Below are 23,077 nucleotides of genomic sequence, written 5' to 3'. Positions count from 1 at the left end.
AACATTTCAATTTTTTAAAAAATAAAACTGGCATAGAAATCAAATCAAATCATCTTCAATTTCAAAATTAATGGAGTGAAACTTAAATTATCAATTAGGATGATAAGACAAAAAAAATATGGCACCCATCCTTTCAATCAAACAACTTTAATGTAATAAAAAAAATTCCATAAAGGAACCATATAAACATGAATCTCTTTAGTTTAATCCATGATACATGCGCAAACCAATCCCCTTGCAACATAGCTATCAACGAAATTAGCAGGCAATAAATAGTTTATGATCCAGATGATATTATAACCTAAGGACCAACTGATATTTCAGTTCAGAGGCTGATTAGTCACTGAAAAATTGATGACTCGGCATTCAGATCTTCACTACTACTTTACATCAGTATCCTGCGTGAATAAGACCCCTCAAGATAAAAAGATTCAACCTCTAGAAAAGGTATGTGGGGGCGGTTAGGTCTCTTCCTCTTATCACACTCAACGAACTCAATTAGCAGTCTTCTCATGCAAGAGCAGAGGGCTTCCACATAAATCTGGAGCTTTGAGATCCAGTAGGGGCAGCTGCTAACAAAGCTTCGCGACGCTTCTCAGCACACTGAATATACTCCTCGATAGGTGGAAGTTTTAGTGCTCCTTCATCATTTTTTGGTGCGTGACCTCTTATCACCTGCCACAAGCATATACTACTTCCATTGACTGAAATACAGAAAAGGAAGTGCGTGATAGAATTGATACCTTTGATGCCCAATGCCGTTCTGCTTGTTGACAGACATCCCTGATATCTCTTCCAGACATTCTACCCATCACATGCAAGAAAAAAAGTAAATCACAGGTGCAAATATTCACATAACCAGTGGCTACAAGCAAACGAGACGTGGGAAGTGTTAGTTTATCAAGGTAAAAATCATAGAAACCTTAAGTTATTATCTCATGCAGGCCATGTCGTATCATCAGGGGCTTTGGTTTCTATCTAGGTAATTCCTTTGCCAGGATTTGACTATTTGATCAAACAAACCTTTTGAATAAGAACAGCCTTGTTACAAAAAGTCATTGACTGGCTTGATCATAACGAAGTGTGGAAATTGGATATAAAATAGTTAACTGCAGGGAATTTGAATAAATCTACTCTTTACATTGTAGCATGCCAACTTGTAAGTAGATGGAAGCACAGATCTTTATTTAAGCATGTGAAGAAAAATGATATTTGCAATTGAGTCACTATCAGAAGTAATTTAAATTGAAATTTGTGATGTAATGCCATCTTCGTTAAATCAACTGTAACTTGTTGGGCATATAAAAATTTAAGTTTAGCCCTTGCCTTCAATGAGAAACCCAAAAAATCAATAAGTAGGTGCACCCTAAGTACACAGCTAATTAGGATCCTTATGAGACTCAAGCCGAAGATCAAAACCTCCCAATGTTGGCATCAATTGGTCAGCCTAGACTAGATGGTTAATCAAGCGGGAGCTACCAGGAAAAAGACAGAGAACAAAGGTGAGGTGCCTTGTGCTTTTGTTATTTGGCAATCTGGCTATCAGTTTAGAAGGCATTAACAAAATCCTCAAGGCCCGCATCATGTTTCACTTCTATAACAAGAACATTTGGTGCATGACGAAGATAAGTAAATGGGTTAAGTTTAGATAGAAATTTTGCATCCCTGTAGTCAGAATTAGGCAAGCACCCTTTGCTCTTTGCATTCCAATTGCTTGTTCTAGCAATTCCTTTACCTTTCCTTAGTGTTTAGGTATACCTCAACAGTTTCATTTTCTTGCCACCATCTTCTCATATATCTAGTATCTTTTTGCTAGCACACTTTTCCATCTGGCGTTGAAATCTTCCTCTCTTGACTCCCTCTTGTGCATTCTAGTTTTCATCAATGTTAAATTTGAGTGTGCGATCAGCTATTTAAAATTTTAAACTGTTTGAAACGTGCCCAAAGCACACTAAACTTTGATCATTGCTTCCTATGCTTGATGAGATAGAACTATACCCCAAGTTTGAGACAAGGACTGACTCAACCAAAAAATATATTTCTTGAATTACACAAGACTTCCAGATCTAGTACCATACTAGCTATCATAAAATACTTCAATCTGTGCTTTGATATCCTTAACAATCACTATAAACATTTCGGCGAGTCAGGATTATGAACTAGAAAAAGGTTTTTTGAATTTATGACTTTATGTCCATAAAATCACTAATGAAGGAAAATGAGAAAGTAATTGAAGAAAAGATGGATGCCATAGCAAACACAATTCTAACTATTCCCAGATATTGAGAATGTCAGGATTGTATCATCTATGGATTTCCATGGCATAAAGTCCTCACTAATTAATGCAATTTGTAGATTCAAAATTCCCTTATAATATCAACATGGAACTATCTAATTATTAAACCTTCTAACTTGATGGGAGATTGACACAGGTAGGTTGTTGTGCAAGACATCCTTGTCCTGTTTTTTTTTGGAGTACCTTTGCCTTTTAAAGATTTTCCACTAGACTAAAATAGTGTAGTCATTTGACGAAATACACATAGAAGGGAAAAAAACTAAGATATATACCCTTCTGTAGCTGAGGCTAGCAGTAGTAATTCGGTCTTCAACAGGTGCTTTGCATATTGAGCAGCTATCTCTACACGAGTTTGTAGATCCGGTAGGTAAAACATAATGGTTGAATCAAAGCGGCTGGAAGAAAGAAAATTAAGAGTTGAACACATCATGCAGTTTTTAACTATCTGAGTAGCAATGTTAGCACGAACATGTTAAGACAATTATAAAAAAGATGAGTGATCGCCAGATTGCAAATCCTTGCACCTTATAAGAGCAGGATCCAGGTCTTGTCTTCTATTTGTTGCAGCTATAATAACCACTTGTGTTTCCTGTTCAAAACCATCAATCTGGAAACATCCAATAATGGGTCAACTGACTGGTTGACAAAAATATAGGGACAAAAAAAAAACTATCTACATGACCACATAATGTGGGGTGATAAAGCACGAGGCTCCCAATAAAAGGTTAGGGAGGGACCAATTTAGCAACCTAACCCTACAAGAAAAAGGAGCAAGACTGCTAAACAAACAACTTCACCATTACACTTACACCATCTATTTGTTCTGTAGGTACGATTTAATTGCATAGAAAAATAATGAAACACTACATACTGATATTATATACATTCTAAAGTAACCATAGGCAAAAAGAAATGAGAAAAGCCACAAAGATTTGTCTGGATTTCTTCAAACTTTTTCACACAAACAACTGGTGGAACAGCACCATCCTGACCTCAGAATAAACACAAGCAAGATGAAAAAAAATTCATGCGGTGATACATAATGCTCCATTATAAGGCAAGACAAAAGTTACAGATATTTTTATTTTGCAAAAAAGTACAGACATTAAGTCCTTTTACCAGTAGATGACAAATGTAGCATAAACAATGCATGAAATTAACAAAGCATTGCCATGAAGAGGAAAAGAAAAACATGTCTCACAATCCTTTTAGCTTGTCTAACTCATATGAACTATGAAACAGTCAAGCAACAAAATACAACCAATCATATACATTGTGTAGCTTTAAGATGTTGGAGCATGTATCCTACTACACGGCATCATGCTCGTTAGTGCTGATCATTTTAGGGAGCAAAGTTTTTAATTATTTTTCCTATGGTCACACCATTCCTATCTCAGTTCAATAAGTTGTTAAAACATTATTCACCAGTGGTTTAAACCATAGTTTAGATGAGGTATGATGCTGATAAGGAGATAGAGAAATTACATTAATTTCAGACAGACATCTGTTTAGTTGAAACTTCACCCAACAAAAGATTTTTGCTTGCCAGTTGAAGAATTCTGCCGAGAGAAAGAGAAAGAACTTGAAGAATTCTACCGAGAGAAAGAGAAAGAATTGGAATGAAGAATTTATCAAATTCTTGATATTAAATCTACACATGAGGATCATTGCTTATTTATACACTTCTTTCCTACTTATTTATGGAATGAAATACAATCAAATCAAATCAAATAAACAATCAAATCAAATCAAATCTACCTATAATATCTAATCAAATAAATCTAAATCAAACTATCCATATTTATAATATATTCAAGTTGGGTTGTACATATTGTACATGCCCAACTTGTCACATAATTCTTCGAAGTTGATTCTTAGGAGAGCTTTTGTAAGTATGTCTGTGATTTGAAGTCGTGAAGGAATATACGAGAGTTCCACAGATCCTTTTGTCGTGTTTTCTGAAATGAAGTGTCTATCAATTTTTGTGTTTCGTTCTGTGATGGTGAATAAGATTCTTTGCAATACGATTGCTAAATTGTCACATTGTAGGATTGACAGCTTTATCTGTGATTATTCCGAGTTCTTTCAAGATTTTACGAATCCATATACCTTCACAAATTTTGAGTGCAAGCTAAATTTCGCTTCAGCACTGCTTCTTGCAATCACATATTGCTTTTTACTTCTCCATGTTATCAGATTACCCTAGACGTACATATAGTAGCCCAAGGTCGATCGTCTATCTACAAGATCCCCAGCCCAGTCTACATCTGAGTACACATATATACCTCGATCTTTATTCTTTCGAAATAGTAACCTTTTGCCTGGGGTACTCTTGAGGTATTTAAAGATTCTGTAGATAGCGTTCATGTGTTCTTCTGTAGGATTATTCATAAATGGACTTACCACACTGATAGGAAATCCGATATCAAGTCGTGTGTGGGATAGATAGATGAAATGTCCTAAAGTCGTTGATATCTCCCTGTCTACTGGTGCATCGTCCTTTTCAAAGCCAATTTTGTTGGAAGCATCCATCGGAGTATCCATAGGCTTGCACCCAAACATGCCTATTTCTTTTAGTAGGTCTAATGTGTATTTCCGCTATGATAGGAATATTCCGTGTTTAGATCAAGCCAATTCCATGCAAAAGAAGAATTTTGGATTTCTGAGATCTTTTATATTAAATTCCTGAGTGAGAAGCCTCTTTAGATTTGCGATTTCTTTCTCATTATCACCAGTGATGATGATATCATCGACATAGACAATATGAATGATGATTTACCTTTCAGGAGAGATTTTCACAAATAAGATGTGATCTGCTTGATACTGAGTGTATCCATGCTTTGCCAAAGAAGTAGCTAGCTTGTTAAACCATGCCCTAGGAGATTGCTTAAGACCATATAATGACTTGTGAATCTTGCATACCTTATTCTTATGGGTGCCAAGGCCAGGGAGAATTTCCATGTAAACTTCTTTTTCTAAGTCACCATTTCGAAAGGCATTTTTTATGTCCAATTGGTGTAAATGTTAGTCCTTGCTTGCAACTAGAGAGAATAAGATTCTGATAGTGTTGAGCTTGGCCATTGGAGCAAAATTTTCTTGGTAATCGATGCCATAGGTTGTGAGAATCCTTTGGCTACAATACACATCTTTAGTCTTTCAACTGTACCTTCAACTTTGTGTTTAAATTTAAAAATCCATTTAAACCCAATTGCTTTCTTTCCCTTGGTAGTTCACAAATAGACCATGTACCATTCTTCTATAGGGCTTTTACCTTCTCATCAACAACTTTTCTCCATTCAGGGTATTTGAGAACTTCATCAATGGTGATTGGAACTTGAATATTATCAAAGGTGGTGACACAAGCTCGATAACTTGGGGGCAGTCCTTCATAAGAAATAAAGTTGGAGATGGGATGCATCGTACAGGATCTAACTCCCTTCTTTAAAGCAATTGGAATGTCAAAGCTATTATCCACAAGTGAAGTAGATTTATGATTGAGTATCATAACTGAGTGAATGTCTATGGGAGTTGGATCCGGTTCTGACTCTTGAATTGGTGATGAATGTGTCTTTGGTCTTGTGTATACATGAAATTGTTTCACTGCAAGAGGAGGAGATGCAGGAATGGGATGTGACACAAGGAAATTGGATAGAGGGTGAATGATATCGGAGTCTAGTTCAGAACAGTGTAATGCATGATGATATTCACTTAGATTCTCCCCTTGAATATCAGAATTGGAGTAGTACGACTGTTGTTCAAAGAAAGTGGCATCCATGATGTTGTAGGTTTTCTTGGTGACAGGTCAGTAACATTTGTAGTTTTTTTGGAATAATAAATAGCCGAGGAAAATGTATTTGGTGGATGTGAATAAATAATGTACAACCAAATACTTTGCAGAAATATTTTGAGAGATTACCTTGATGTGGGGGTATGATTTGAGAAGTTGAACCCAACTATGAAAATTGAGAACTCAAGAGGGTATTCAATTGATGAGATAAGTGGCAGTGGAGACGACATTACCTCAAAAAATTTTTGACACATTAGAAGAGAATATAAGTGAGCGAGCTACCTCGAGAAGATGCCTATTCCTGCATTCGACAATCTCATTTTGTCGAGGAGTGTCAACGTAGGAACTGAGGTGAATGATGTCTTTTAAGGATAGAAAAGCACCAAGATTCGAGGCAAAGTATTCATTGGCATTGTCGATTTTGAGTACCTGAATAGATATCTGAAATTGAGTTTGAATCATAGTATAAAACTGTTCAAATATGTGACTCACTGCAGATTTATCTTTCATTAGAAACAACTAAGTCAGGCGAGTATGATCATCAACAAATACAACAAACCAATGATTTCCTGTAAGAGTTTTAATATGAGATGGTCCCCAAACGTCACTATGAATGAGTGAAAAGGGCTTAAACTTAGAAAGGATACTGGTGTATGTTTAGCCAGTTGACAAACCTCAAAAGAAACTGACATCTTCATTAAGCAATAAATTTGGAAATAATTTTGCAAGATAAGTAAAATTTGGATGACCAAGACGAAGTGCCATAACATGATTTTGGCATATTTATTATTGGAAGAGGTAGAGTAGTAGCTAGCTAAATTTTCGTAGTGAAGCAAAGTCCCATGAATAATGTAGAGTTTGAAGCACGATTCAGCACTACCAATCGTCTTCCTCGTTTTCGTATCCTAAAATTCACACAAGTTAGGAGAAAATTTAGCAAGACATTTTAAATCATGAGTTGGCTTTCGTATGGATAATAAACTGTAGTCCAATATAGGAACATGAAGGACTGTTTTCAAATATATATTTGGCATTATCGTTACGAAACCAACGCCGACAATTTTTGTGACAGACCCATTTACAACACAAATAGTAGAATTATCTTGGCATGGAACATAATTATGAAGGAGGAATATATAAACCGTCATGTGATTTGATGCGCCCGAGTCAATAATCCATCGTCCAAGAGACCTGTTTATATTTAAGGTATTAGGGAAAATACCTTCATTGTGAATTGAGTAACCAGTGAGCTCCAGATGGGCTGAGGCAGCAGTGGACATTTTTTGGCCTGAGTGGGTTGAAATTGCAGATTGGGTCTGATTTTCTATGGGCCTGTGCTGGGAAAAGAACCCAGCCTGATTTTCAGCCTTCCCATGTCTCTTGTTGCTTGGTAGGTCACGTAACATCTTCATCAGCAAGTCAATTTGTTTAGTGTTGAAGGAGTTGGTTGCCAACGGCTGATTGTCGGCGACGTGAGCTCGTGGGTGGCGCTTTGGTTGGGGCTTCCAATCATGTGGCTTCCTATGAATCACCCAACATTTATCTTTGATGTGCCCAACTTTATGATAATGGTTGCACCAAGGATGACCACGCCACAACTGGCTGTCTCCATCTTATTGAGGCTCGCGACTACTGTCGTTAAGTCGAGACTGGAACAACGAGTTGCAAGTGCTAAAGCTTTAGTAGTAATCGGCTTGAGCATAATCTTCTGTCAACTTTCCTCACGACGTACTTTAGCAAATGCCTCACGCACGCTCGGTAGCGGCTTGAGGCTAAGAATGCGTGAGCGTACATTGCCCAATGAGGTGTTTAACCAAAACATGCACTTGAAGGTTCTCCTTTGCTCATTGGTTTTCCGATAGAGTTCGGCATTGGTTTTACAAGCCCATTGATGAACATCAAAGATGTCGACTTGCTGTCAATGGCGAGAAAGGGTGTTGAAATATTGTGTAACAGATAGCTCAGCTTATCTAAGGTTGTAAAGGTTCAATTTGACCTCAAATAGTTCTGATGTATTATCCGAATGTGAATACGTTTCCTTCACAGCTTCCTATATATCCTTTGCAGATTGGTGGAGAAGAAAGTTTTCTCCGATTTTGTTAGTCATCGAATGTATTAGCCAAGATGTCACCATGTGATTTTCAGCATTCCAGATTTTGTATTTTGGGTCTTTGGGTGAGGGCGCGACAGAGACACTGGTGAGGAAATTCTCTTTCCCTTTGTCGCAGATATACATCCTTACGGTCTACGACCATTAGAGATAATTCTTACCGTTGAGTTTGTGCCCAGTGATATACAAGCCTTGGACTCCGACGGGAGCATCAGGGGTTGACATGACTTTCAATTTTTTATTGCAGCTAATGGGTGAAAACAAGATGGTGGTCGTCAAGAGTTTACTGCACTATGAAGAAAGAGATGGCTGATGGCTTGCTATGCTGGAAGTAGCCTTTGTGACAAAATAGATTCAATGACAGATTAATGTTTTGATACCATGAAGAATTTTACCGAGAGAGAAAGAACTTGAAGAATTCTGCCAAGAGAAAGAGAAAGAACTGGAATGAAGAATTTCTCAAATTCTTGATATTAAATCTGTACATGAGGATCATTTCTTATTTATACACTTCTTCCCTACTTATTTATGGAATGAAATACAATCAAATCAAATGTGTCTATAATATCTAATCAAATAAATCTAAATCATACTATCCATGTTTACAATATATTCTACACTAGTTTAGACATTTAAGTGTTGGCTGTCACACAGTGAAAAGATTATGAAGACAACTAGGAGTTCAACCTGAACAAGGCTAAGCAGAAGATATCATAGTCATATATTTGTTACATCTAAAATCAATATACTTAATTATCAAAGAATAGCAACGAAGAGAAGAAAGTACAAAGAAACCCATGCCAGTGCAACAAAAAAAGTATTAAAAAGTAAATAAATAATAGAGAAATCAACATTTGAAATAATAAATACACTAACCTGACGCAATAGTACTGACAAGATCCTACGAGTAGCTTCATGAATATCACTTTCTCGTGAAGTAGCAAAGGAATCCACCTGTATGAAATATGAGCATATGATGATAAGAAAATAGCTAACTTGTGAAAATTCCACAAAAAAGATATTTATTAGAATAATTCACTGACAAATGAGCTCATAGATATAGATTGGACTTTTGTTTACCCCTACACCCTGTAAAATTTTAGCATGCATGTGAAAAGAAAATTGAAGAGAAGAGGTTCTCAAGCGCCTCTGCATCACATCTCAGACTAGTTTTAAATATGCCTAGTTTTAAATATGCCTCCAATCTACAAAAATGTTTGCCTTCTTTTACAAGTTCATATGTTGGTAATCATATATTTTTTGTCAAGATAATCAACTATCATAATTAATAGAAGTAGGCACCGGTTTAACATGTGTAACTTATACTCTTATACAATGTGCAAAGTACCTCATCAAGAAATATTATTGCTCCATTTTGAAGTTCATTTGCAAGAGAAAATACATTCCCTAACAGGCGCTCACTTTCACCATAATATTTTGACATGATAACTTCTAGAGGAACATATAGCAAGGGAACTCCCTGCAAGATAAATAGTTGAAGTAAATAAAGTATGTGAAGCATAACTAGATTTAGCGTATAAAAATTTGGCCTAAAAATAAAGAAATCTTCTTTTAATGAAATGTATAACAGTAGGTCTATACTTTCCCTCAGTATAGAATCAAGTTGTAGCCAATGCTTTGAACGTGCAAATATTTGCTAATTCAAAATTACAATTGTTTCCACAACTTAATTGCTACATGGTAACTTGTGGAGCTAAACTACCAAGAAATTCTTCCCATCAACCTGCATTATCTTGACTAACTCAAACTTATCAACATATGTCTTCTTCACAAGAACCACTACAAAAAAGTGTATTAATGACAATTTTTTGTCACTTAATATCATCACTAAATATGAATTTAATATAAGAAAAAGCAGCTAGGAATTATAAGATTAGAGCTACCGGACAGGATCCCACTGCTTATACTTTATTGGGAAAAGAATCAATCGACAGCAGCAGCAGTGTATACGAACATAATTGCCTTCTCTATCTGATTCCCTCCTCTTAGCAGTAGAGCTACTTTCATAACCAAACTCATTAATAGGTGCTAGGGTAGGGTATGAGTCCATTCTAGTATAAGCAGGCTCTGCTCCTTTTTTATTTTTGAGAAATATAATTATCACCAAAAAGTCTTTTAGTGACAACTATTTAATATTAATTGTGGTTAAAATCTCATCTTTTGGTAGTGAAATAATTGGTTTCATAGGCTTTAAGTAATGCCGAAGAGGCAAAGTCTTGAGCATTTCGTAACATTACTAGTATAGACTATAGATTAGTATGTCATTACTCTATAAGATCTAGTAAACATCAAGAAAATATGACTTTGTTATAATTGTTAAAGGTACTAGATTTGATTAGCATGATTATGTTATTTGAGAGGTATCTTAAGGCAATCGCTTTAGATAATGTATTATTTATTGGATAAATAAAATCACTATTTGAGTATACATTCTCTATATATTTGATTTGATCTTAAACTCAATTAATGAGGTCCACAAGACAATGTATAACATGAGAGAAATTGTGATTGGATCACAATTAATGGATATCTCTACATGTGTAATTATGTATGTATTGAAATATTTCTTAGTCGATGAATTGATAAGACTGGACATCATTGATTTTATAAGACTAGCATATATTAAACTCCTTGGTTTTACCAAGCAGCCGATCCTAATTGGCTAGAAACATTGGGATGTTGAGAGTTAACATATGAATGTTGATTAAGAGTAACTAGTTCATTGGAAGTGATCTATCATGAAACTTCATGTGGTTCTATATATGTCTATGAATATCTCATTACAGCTCGAGTGTAAATTTCCTTTGATTTAAAGTATTCAAGTCATCTTAGTAATGGAGACTTATACTTTGACATATCAAATAAACGTCTCTACGAAGGTGTAGACCTGAGATGATTGAGTATAAGTCGACGTGTGTAAAGGTGATTGAGTAGTCCACAGAGGATTTACCATTTCTTTTATTAGGAGATGTATACCCTATGGTCACTTGGCAGGATTGTTATTCGTAAGTCTTTTGCCAAAACAAAAACACATCAAGAAGATGATTCTCTTGGACAGATATTTTGAGAAACTTGAATCTGTAGGACAAAAAACTACTGCTTAGGCTAGGTGTGACGTAGTCATCTTAGTGGGGACTGACACATAGACCATGTCCTGAACCAAGCAGGTATAAGATGAGTGAAAGGAATAGACGCACGAACAACTGTAGCTACTGAAGGGTTCAGAAATGATTCTGAAATCAACTATGATTTTTTGATTAATTGGGGATCATGTTATACTACTAGCTGTCACTCATGATCGATTCGTAATTAATAATTAATTATAGACAACCAATATAAATCGGGAACCTATAAGGTCATCGCAATACGAGATTCTCCAAGAGATAAAACAAATTTGAGAATTAGATTCTCAGATCGAGAGATATTGAGTTTGATTGGACCAGATGAAGGACAAATATGGAAGATATTTTATTAGAACGGAAGCTCAGATGGACCACGTCTTTTGAAGACAACGTGGACCCTCTTTGGTTTAATTATAAACCAAATTGGTTTGATTTTAATTAAAAAGCGATTTGATTTGAATCAACACGGATTTATCTTGAACCAAACTTAAAGCTATCGGTCTGGATTTTGAGTTAACAGATATAGATCTTTGGTTTGCGAACCAAATATGTTAGAGATCTATAAATATATCAAGAGAAATTCAATGGATTAAAAACCTAAAGATTAGGTTTTAATATTCATCTCTTCTCTTGCCCTAGTTGTCGACCACAACCCATTGTCGCCCACTTGTTGCCGCCCCCTTGTGGCGTTGCCATCCCCTTGTGGCGTTGCCGTCGTCCAAAGGAGGTTTCTCCAAGCTCACCTCCGGCCAAGCTTCCTTCCATAGGTTAGCTACCTCCCTAGACCGACCTTTCCTCGAGCCAAAGGATTAAAAATCAACGGTGGAACCAAGGAGCAAGAGAAGCAACGGGTTTCTCCGCCACGAGGTATCCTTCTTTTTTCCTCTTTGACAATTGTTCCAATGAGCAATTGTTGTTGCCAGAACTCCCACACCATTAGGTTCGTTGCCCCTTGTTGACAGCGAACCGTCCGACCTTCGAACGGCGGTGTGATCACTTCCTTTCAATCTGATTCGTATCGTCGAGTTGCTTTGAACCGTCGAATACCGAATCGAACCATATGTTTTCTCTCGGATCGTTTGTCTCCTTCCTTCAACTAGTATCGAAACAGAAACACGACACGCGACTTAGTGAAATCGTCTCAAGGAGATCTCGGCGTGCAAATGAGTAGATGCAACCTTTCTCAAGATTGCTAGTTGATGTTTTCGCTTTGCGCCATCCAACATATATAATTTGTTTATGTCATTTATCTATGATTATGTTTGCATGTGTGTGTATCCTCGTGTGGATTTTTATACGTAAATAGTAATAAAATAGTTTATTACGCTTCTGATGTATGTTTAATGAAACATAAATTTAAAAACACACATATAGAAACTCAACAGATTATTGGTCAAGTGGATTAACTTCTACAATATTTATAGCTTTAGGGGTTTTTCATGATACAACTCAATATATCTTTTTGCAAAATTCTATGTGATATTAGAGTCCCTTTTTAGGGTTATAATTTTCCCACGAGGGGAAAGGCTAGGAGCCTCCTCTCATCTCTTGATCCACACTCTGTCTTGCTTGTGCATGAATCATTGAAGCTCTATCCCTCGCAGTTGGAAGCTCCACGTGTAATGGAAGCATGGAGCCACACCAACACTAGGCTGCTCCTACACTAACAAGCTACAAAACGGTTAGTTGTAATTATCTATTGATTGTCGACTCATAGTGATGGAAGTGGAACTAGGGCATGGAGGCAAAGAAACCACCATGAGATTCACTCCTCAACAAGCGTCAAGGGCATAAACTTCATGCTGACCCACTTCCTTGTTAGAGCACATAGCAACACTTCTATGTGTCACCGGATAATGCACTGCATGCATAAACATTGTTCTAGTGAGGTGCCATCACCACCTGTGTGATCCATTGCACTATCTGATTGTGCAAATCTATTTTGTGATTCTCAATGTGCAAACCTAAAATTCATCACATGAACCTCTTTTTGCATACTGCCAACACCTCTTCAAGTGTTGCCTCACATACTCGTTCACTGCTTGCACAGGTTTACACTAGTTGAAGCAGCTCAATCAAGCAACCCACATCATATGAATTCAAATGCCCCATTACATCGAACCATCCGAGAGCAACAACCTTCCTAAAACTTGAAAGCAACTACAGACAAGAAAATGAAAGAAACCTTTACTCTCAAACCAACTCTTTGTCTACATTCGTTGTGACTGAGGCCTTCATGTTGACACAAGCACCGCCATAATTAGTCTCTACTTGTGCTCCAACATCCTGCAAACGATCTAACCTCATATAAACATGAGCACCACCACAAATAGCCTCTACTTGATCCAACTGCTTGTATACTATCAACTTATTTCAATCCTTGCTCATCAAATACTAAGGGATCTTTGTGTGTTTTGTAAACTCTTTAAGTTTTGTTTCACTTGCCTACGAACATCATATTTCCATTCATTATTTTCACATCCTTTTTTTCCTTGTGAGAATTTGTTTAGTTAGTTTATGTAAGAAGCTAAACAAAGATAGTGTCTATGCTCTAATTTAAGGAGAGTGTTAGAGTATCTATACTCATGTAATGATGTAATCTCATTGTGAAACAACACAATTACCTCTTTTCCCAATATCTGAAGATAACAATTTCAAATAGAGGACTATTGTAACACCCCAATTTAGTACCATATGATGAATTATGGACTAACATAGGAGCTTTATAAGGTTAAATGAATTAGCTAGTAATAACTTAGGTTAAACATTTTAGGCTTGTGGTTGGGCCTAATAAGCTAATGGTCAATTTTCCCATCTAAATGGGTCATGACAATAGGTAGAGCAGGACTAATCATAAGCATGGTGATGCATTGGAAAGGGTTGTCCACATAATGATGTAGCAAACATTGGACCTCACATGCCATCATCGTGAAGGATTCTAGATTAGGAGTTGATAGTTTGAGTCTTGACGTGGACATCAAGCTTCAATTGGGTGAGATTTTAAGACCTCAATTTAGTTCACATGGTGAGTTGTGGGTTAACAGAAGGGCTGTATAATCTTAGATGATTTAGCTGCTATTAGCTTGGGCTTACGCATTGTAGGCTGGTGGTTGGGCTTAATGGGTTGACAAGTTAATGGGGCATTTCTCTTCAAAGCAGGCTGTGACAACTGCAAACAATAACACCTTCAACTAATGATTCTGTCATGAAAGATGCAAAGGCAAGCTTGACATTTATTCAGAAATTATACAAATAAGTAAGCCAAAAAGACCTGACTATTAGAGGGAAAAGAGTAAAAATAAGGAATACTCAAAATATAGTAGTTAAAAGAGAATTTATAAAGTCTACTTTAGGAACAAAATAGAAGACATACAGCTTGTTTAGCAATTACTCGAGCAGAAGACGTTTTCCCAGTTCCTGATTTCCATAACACCAGTTTAATTTAAGTCATCAAAAATTTAGAACTCACCAAAGGTAAATTAAACCATTTAATTGTTTGAGTGTGCATGAATGTATTCATGTATTCATGCTACATCTTTATCAGATTTTGTATTTGAAAACATTATGAGTTCTCCAATAGACAAGTTACATAACACAGTGTTAGTCAAGTAGGTAAATGATTTCCATAACAATATAATACTAACAAAAGAGAAAATGGAAACTTTTAAAATTTTCACTGTGAAATAAGAATCCTAGTTTAAACATATAAAAAAAATATCAAATCTATTAGAATGAAAGCTGTTCATTTGCATCACATGCTATTGACATACACACATAAAGAAAGAAACCAAAAAAATGAACTTATAACTAGCAAACACTATCAAGACAAAACCTATAAGCAAACACTTTATCACAGATAGCAACTTATCTCCAACAACTAGTATCAGTCATAGAGGAAAATAAATGCATATGGAACCACAGATTGCAAGTGAAAATATACACATCAATAGGAACACAATAACAGAAATGTCAGTCTGAAACAAGTATTCAATAGAATGTTTAAAAAAATGGTGTGCATAATTTAAAAGGTTCATGCAAAATCATCCATTTAAAATATATCTTATCTAAGCATCGAGCAAATAGGTACACACCAAACTAACAAAGAAAAAGAAAAAAGATGAAAATACATGATTGATCATGGAATTGTATTCAAGATTGGAAACCAGCAGTCATCTAATCTAGTATCTTCATGACATTTGATCATGACCTTCCATTTGACAAGTTGATAAACATTGAGTCAAAATTTATTTTATTTTAATATTGGTATTCAAAGTACAGAAAGAAAAGACATTTCTAGATTTTCGTATTTGAAATTTTGTTAATAATGTAGCCACTTATCGTGAGTAATCTACCAACTCTAATGCTGTGTGTGCCTTTAGCAGTGCAGGTGCAAACACCATGACAGATGAAAAAAATATATATTAAGCAAATAGACGAAGTTGCAATTGAATGGCGTAACTTTAATCTGATTCATGATATTTCATTTCTTTTGCATACAAATATTTTGTCCAGAAACTCAATTCCATAAGGGCATTAAGGCTCAATGTTTTCTATTGTTTGCCCCATGCACTGCTGCTGATATGATCCCCATTCAAACTGTGCCTTTTTTGGAGATAACACACTCTTTTAAGTTCAGAATTTTGGAATTGAAATAGCAGGACAATTGTTCTGATTTCTATATCTAACAGAACTGCATTACTCAACAAATTGTTCAAACAGAACCTAATCAGTACTATAATACTAGACTTATTTCGAAGATAAGAATGAATATGTATACCCAAGTTGAGAACAGACCTGGTGGCCCTTCAAAAAGCACAGCTCGAGGTCGATTAGATTCAAATTTACAACGAGTTCCACGAGCAATATCATCATATACTTCAGGGCGTTGCAATGCCAGCAGTATAGAATCCTCTATTTCACTGCAAGCTCCAATCAGATTTAGGTTGATAAATGCAAAATGCATTTAAAAAAGTACTTTGTCTGATTTAAAAAAAAACATCATCCAACTAAGTTTTACTATGAGCTCAGACTACAGATAATATCAATTAGCTTCCACACATTGCTTCCAATAAAAGGAACGAAGATAAATACCAACTGAGGTTTCTAGCAAGGTTTATAGTTTTTGTACCCATAATATTTTTTATATCAGCACAGGATGGTACCATCTTTGATGCAGGAACACATCCCAAGTAGTTATACTGATGCATCCAAAGGAAGCAGGTCTCAATCATGTAGCGGATTGGCAAGTGGGACACATGAAGTAAGTTTTTGGTGTTAGACAAGAAATTGACTACTCTGGACAAAAAAATTGAGAGATTTAAGCGAGTTAAAAAAGAGTTTAAGGTCTTTAGACTCTACAGATAATGAGACAGACTTCTGAGAGCTTGACGGGGATGAACTGAGTGAGATAGTTCACATGTGTACAGATAGTCCTACATAGGGCATATACCAGAAAGTGCACAATATATATTGAATGCACTGCCTGATCTTGTTTGCGCTACATTACACCAAACTAGATGCACCTCTCTGAGCTGAGTGTTTCCAATGTGTCAGAATATGCTAATCCTGCTATAAATCCCTGAAAAGGATCAGTGGATTTCAACTGAAAGCAGTGTTTGCTCCTAGGTAATTGGTGCACTAATGGTCTGCTTGCTCCTGGTGAGAACTGATGATCTGTATTATAAGTCATAGCTTAGATAGATTAACCATTAAAAGGACCCAGCTAAACGGTGTGCTACTACATTACACAAAAATGAAAACAGATCAACATCACAATTCATATGGTTGAAAAGGAAATTTTTTGGGGACTTGATTATTAAATTGGGCTCATCTATATAGAGGAAGCAGGTTTGGGACATCATATCAAGCTGTGTTTGTTATCACTATATTAATCTGTCTCTCTATTGAACTCCAAGAAAGGTAATGTCGCTATTTATATTCAAAACAATTCAATCATTTTGGTAACTATTATTTTCTTTGATCTTCCTCCACCCCTCACACCTTCCCCTCTAATAGTTCAACTCCTCTAACTATAGAATCTATTTAATGCCTTTGAATATGTCCAAATATCTGAAACTTATGTGTCATTTCATCATCTATTAGAGCTGCGCCTAATTCCTTTTGTATGTTAGTACATTTTATGTTATCCTTCAAAGTAACTCCACGCATCCACCTTTCAGATACCAATATCAATTTTTGTCGAAATCCAAAATATCTAAAATCAATAATGTTCAATGTTAGGAACAATATAGACTTGTAAAACATAGAACTAATCTAATATAGAACCTAACAATTAGGACTCCCTGCCTAATGGTAGTAAGCTTAGTATCATCAGAAAAGAATTCTAAACTGCTTTCTAAAAGAATTAGAACGTGAAACATAAAAGTTAATTGACATCATAGATGAACTAGTATGTGTATCTCAAGACCTACCGTTTTTGCTCCTCATATCCTGCAATATTGTCCCACGATATTGAGCCATCACCAGAGACACCTGAAGTTCCATCATGTCCATATACTCGTACTCCCATGGCTTCTAAAGCAGAGAATTTTTCAGCATGTTTGCTGTAATTATAGCCTCTCTTGGAATCCTTTTGGCCCCTTGATGATTTTTTGAGATCACCTTTCTCACCAGCTAACTTTAATGCACTGACGACAGTATCAAGCTCAGAAGCACTGAAACAACCTTGCTTAATGAACTCAATCTCCTAATAACAAATAGTTAAAACAGTAACTTCAGAAACAGAATACAACTTAAAGAGGTGTACAGGCACATAAACTAAGTCTAGGATCACAGGTAACTGACACAATGCTCAGCATCCAATCGGGAGCCAAAAATCAGGATGCAGAGATCATTGTCATTATTTTCTCCGGTAACTTCTTTCTTTGCTGAAGGACTAAGGGTTATTTGCCATGCAGCTGCACTGGTATAAAATAAGTATAAATAAAGAACAAAAGGAGAAGAAATGTGATTTTACAAATATCAAAAAATTTCAACAAGTTTTTGCTTAACATCTGGCTATTTCATGCATCAAATAATTGCAAAAAAAGCATGAGTATTAGAAAGTCCAGTACTACTGGGTTTTGATCAATTCAGATGCAAAACCCAATATACTTCTGGGAATGATGTTATATAAATTGTAACAATAACAACAACCAACAATTTGAGTTCCAACTATTTGGGGCAGACAAAACAGATAGTAACATAACATTGAATTCTCATAGGCTATGTCTCTATTAATATCCAAACTTTTAGGTTACTTTTAACTGTATTATGTTGAGTTTTCTGTGATTTCTTTCTACCGAATTGGTCGACTTATATGATCATCATATTTGGACATATATATCCTATTGGAAACTTTCTTGAACAATAAATTCAAGATATCTAAGAATCTTACTTGTATGAATTTATTATCCATCCAACTTAACTATCCTCTAACTTATTTATTTCCTATCATTGAAGATATAGTTTATATGTTGAGTTTTGTTTCTAATTAATTTAAAATATTCATTTCTAAAATTTCTCTACACAGTTAAACCTTTAGGTTTATTTTATCTAGAATATCATCAATTAGGAATATGTCTTAAATAACATAAATAAGAAAATTTATTTTGAAGTACATTCATTTTAGTACTTCTGGTACTTGTTCTCTTTCAATACCCCTCCTTACCCATGCCAAACACTTGGCACAACCTCAATAAACTATGGTGAATTCAACACCTACATCCATTAATCTTCCAGTTGCTAATGTTGGACATGGTGCCTTTGGTTCGCAAGAATAACAATTTTGAATTTTAGTTGATATTTTGGTAATTGTCATATTTTTTTAGGTGTCAAAGGTTTGATATATTAGAATTTAAACATTTTAATTTGTATCTTCTAGTTAGATAGTCTCTCCAAAAAGAGAGTTTTAGGTAATTGGATTAATTCCTCTAGTTTAATAGATTTTATATCTTAAGTTGTAAGGAACTTATTTATAAAATTGTTTGAATCTTTTAGGTAAGTGAGTGTTCTGTTTGCTTAATTTATTTTCCAATTTTAATTGGGTCGAAGACTTAAAAAACCTCAACTCTCCCTCAAGTACCCATCTTTTCAATTAGAAAAATTCTCTGTTTGATGAAATTTATTGTGAAAGTGTAGTGTTTTGTCTCCTTCCAGCCTGGTGTTGCATCACTAATGGATTTTGAACTAACATGACTATAGTTGTCAACCTGTCATATTCGCCTAGTAAAAAATTAAATCAGAAAGAACAAGCAACCTAGGCATATTAAAGGAAAAGATGAGCTTTGTTTTAGGATAGATCATGTGGTTGGAAATTGCTAAAAAAGTATCCTATCTATAAGCAGTGAATACAAATAACTCCATCAGTGATTTTGATACACCACATTTACATGTATCACTAATGGATTTTGAACTAACATGACTATAGCTTTCGCCTAGTAAAAAATTAAATCAGAAAGAACAAGCAACCTAGGCATATTAAAGGAAAAGATGAGCTTTGTTTTAGGATAGATCATGTGGTTGGATACTTGGATTGCTAAAAAAGTATCCTATCTATAAGAATGCAGTGAATACAAATAACTCCATCAGTGATTTTGAGCTACACCACATTTACATTATATTCAAGAATAAAAGAAAATGTGATTGCATTGAGATATTATTCATCAAACCTATCCCAAGCACGTAATAACATTTCTGTACCACCACCGTTGGTCTCAGGTGAGAAACCAAGGTTCTTGACAATATCCACGATCAGGTGTGACCACTCACATGAAGGAGGAATCTGGAACTTGAGAGTGACCTGGGAATTAGGTACAGATAATAAGTTGTAACAACAATGGTGTGGCAAAAATGAACACAGTTTACATGTTGATTCATTGTTGAGAAATGCTAAAGAATATTCTTAAGAATTGCCCAGTTGATTGTATTAAAGTGATCAAATCCACTAAACAATGTATTATTTTGTTGGGAAACGGTAACAGCATAAAAATAGCCTCTTTTAAGCATCTATTCATGATGAATGCAAATTTCAAGACAAAAGAACTAATCAAGATCCACCATACACAAACATGCCACAAATAGGCACAAATACACAGCTATTGGTGGCAAATATATGACATGTACATTACATATAGCATATACATTCTTTTAATGAATGTGGACAACATCTATTGTGTGCCAATATGATACTGAAGTTGCATTACAGCCAAGTAAAGTAAACTAGAGATTTTTGTTAATTGTTAGGCTCTGCAGAAAATGTTCTCTAAAGGAGCAAGTAATTAGTTTTGAGGCACATTATGCTAAGGGATATACACAAGTATATCGAATTGATGATGGCATATTTTCCTCACGGCAAAGGCCGCATATTTTTGTATACTTCAAGTAATCAAGTTTAATAGCCATTTAGACATCAGGATGGTGTTATATGATGATCAATTAAAGCTAGTGTGAAGTCTGGATAAAAAGTGTGTAGTGTAAGGGCATCAAAATGGATAGACTAATTCATTGCTCAATCAATACTTATTTCTGAAGTTTTAAATGAATCTTCAACAGCAAAGTCTGCCCAGAAATAATAATAACAAATAAATATATAAAAAAATACAAGTTACCAAATGAACATTATGTTGGTCCAACAAATAGCCTCCAAGGTTGAATTTAGAAGCAGTTACAAGTTAACTACTCTCGTTTTAGGATTGTGTTCATGGAAGGCCAGATATTGTAGAGGGAAATTCATAATTCATAAGAAGCTTAATGATAAATAAAATAAATTACTCAAAGTTCAAACAAACAACGGACAAACACATCAGGCTAACAAGCCAGGAAGAAACTCAATATTGAAAATAACTATTTGAGAAGAAAAAACATAAAACCTTTTGGCCCTTTACAGAAAGGTAGTAATGAGGGTACGACCCATTCTCCATCTTTTTTGTTCGCAGTAACTCTTCCAATCGTTGCCTTTCTTGACTGGCCATTTTCTTTACTTCGTCGGAGTTGGTAGCGGAATGCGTCACGGAAGGGCGATATTGATCCTCCTATCTCCGAATCAAAAGCATAGATAAACAACCCGAAACTGAGAAGCCAATAAACAGCCGCAAAAATTAAAAAAAAAAACAAAGGAACAAACCTCGCTGGCATCAGCAAAAGATGTTTCTATCGTTCCGGCACCGAAGGCGCTCATCAATAAGATGGCCGGAAGAAGCGAAGAGTGGTCAAATGACCATCTGGACCCCGATTCAAATCGCATACCAGAAATAGTCTGGTAAAGCAGACCTGCATGAAATCGAAGTAGACAAGCAAAAATTTAATAAACCAGAAGAAGCCCAAAGGACCTACAATAACGGGAAGGCTCTTACTCGAGGGTTCAACAGGAGAGGAGCGGAGGAAACGACAGGCCGGAGGAGAGACGGAGTTCGGTGGGTTCGCGACCCGATAAAATTTGGTCGTCGCCTTCGAGATCACCTCGCCGGCGGCGGCTGCTGCTGCTCTCACTGCCTGCCGCATTGCTGGCCGTTCGCGAGAGATCACTTGCAAGTGGCAAATTTGTTCGACCGAGCAGTCGAGCACCGACTGAGCGACCCCTCGTCCAAGAAACGAATAGGCGGCGATACGCGTCGCCAGAATTTCATTCTCCCCGTGCCTTTCACGAAAATGCCCAATAGTTTGCATATAATCATTGTACCCCCTGTAATTTCGATCAATGTCAACAATTGCCAAAATGTTTAGTTCGCATAATTAAATAACATAAATATAGCTATTGTTAGAGAAAATTTGAATAACAAGTATTCTTATAATAAAAATATTATAACGAATATATAAAGAACAAAATTTATAAAAATGATTTTTTAATTAATCTTAGTTGGCTCAAGTTCACTTGTCCAATTTACTCAACCCAAATAGTTGAACGTATCTATAACGATAAGTTCATAGACGCGTCTAATTCAACTCTCGTTTCGCGTATTGCTCTAATCAATCTAATATAATTAATTTAATTTTTTGATGTGTTTTCTATCTTTTTTTTTAAAAAAATCCCACCACGTGCGCAATGGGCGCTTTGTAGGCGCACTTTGCACGTACGCGTCGTCGCGATTCCAACTCAGATGGCACTCGGGTGACGTGTCAAGCCCAGCATTTTGATTGTGAACAGATGGCAACCGTTGATCCAACCCAGATGCTTGTGATGCGATCTGGAGTGTTGGATCGCGAAGAGTCACGATCTGACCGCTTGGGATGAGACTTGATCTGAAGCGTCAGATCAAATGGATGATTAGATCCAGATCCGATGGCTGATGACAATAGGCGAGATTGAGGGTCACAACCCTTCAGAGATGTGAAAGGTTACAACCCTTCAGATTGGACGATCCAGATTGATCCAGCCCAAGGAACACATCCTCTCACCCATCGAATGGATGATTAGATCCAGATCCGATGGCTGATGACAATAGACGAGATCTGAGGGTCACAACCCTTCAGATCTGATGGATGAGATTAAAGTGGGCTATGTGAAGGGTTACAACCCTTCAGATTGGACGATCCAGATTTATCCAGCCCAAGGAACACATCCTCTCACCCATTGAATGGATGATTAGATCCAGATCCGATGGCTGATGACAATAGGCGAGATCTGATCACAACCCTTCAGATGATGGATGAGATTAAAGTGGGCTCAAGGGTTACATTCAGATTGGACGATCCAGATCGATCCAGCCAAAAGGCATTCAACCTCTTCATTTGGTATAAATAGA

General features: G+C 36.0%; 1 protein-coding gene across 1 annotated transcript; it reads right to left on the bottom strand.

The window, feature by feature from the left end:
• Positions 1-170: 170 nt before the first annotated feature.
• On the bottom strand, positions 171-21,875 carry LOC141814645 (outer mitochondrial transmembrane helix translocase). Its single transcript, XM_074702581.1, has 14 exons — positions 21,689-21,875; positions 21,460-21,605; positions 21,206-21,367; positions 20,006-20,136; positions 18,141-18,258; positions 17,768-18,042; positions 16,131-16,255; positions 14,710-14,753; positions 9,542-9,673; positions 9,070-9,147; positions 2,821-2,903; positions 2,569-2,691; positions 744-804; positions 171-675 (listed from the first exon to the last, which is right to left on the bottom strand). The coding sequence occupies exons 1-14, from the start codon at positions 21,834-21,836 to the stop codon at positions 511-513; spliced, it is 1,791 nt and encodes a 596-aa protein (XP_074558682.1). The 5' UTR covers positions 21,837-21,875; the 3' UTR covers positions 171-510.
• Between the last annotated feature and the right edge of the window lie 1,202 nt (positions 21,876-23,077).

The sequence above is a fragment of the Curcuma longa genome, chromosome 21, assembly GCF_044706935.1.
Source record: "Curcuma longa cultivar G26 ecotype Majalengka, Jawa Barat chromosome 21, ITB_CL_G26_1.1, whole genome shotgun sequence".
Classification (NCBI taxonomy): Eukaryota; Viridiplantae; Streptophyta; class Magnoliopsida; order Zingiberales; family Zingiberaceae; genus Curcuma; species Curcuma longa.
Note: the sequence above shows the minus strand (reverse complement) of the source record. Positions and strands in the feature narration are given on the sequence as shown.

Excerpts from the sequence above, each read along its gene's own strand:
- LOC141814645 (XM_074702581.1), bottom strand. The coding sequence starts at position 21,836 with ATGCGGCAGGCAGTGAGAGCAGCAGCAGCCGCCGCCGGCGAGGTGATC. Across the intron at positions 21,368-21,459 it reads CTTTTGCTGATGCCAGCGAG|GAGGATCAATATCGCCCTTC; the intron begins GTTTGTTCCTTT and ends ATTCGGAGATAG. Across the intron at positions 16,256-17,767 it reads GGATATGAGGAGCAAAAACG|TGAAATAGAGGATTCTATAC; the intron begins GTAGGTCTTGAG and ends TGGAGCTTGCAG.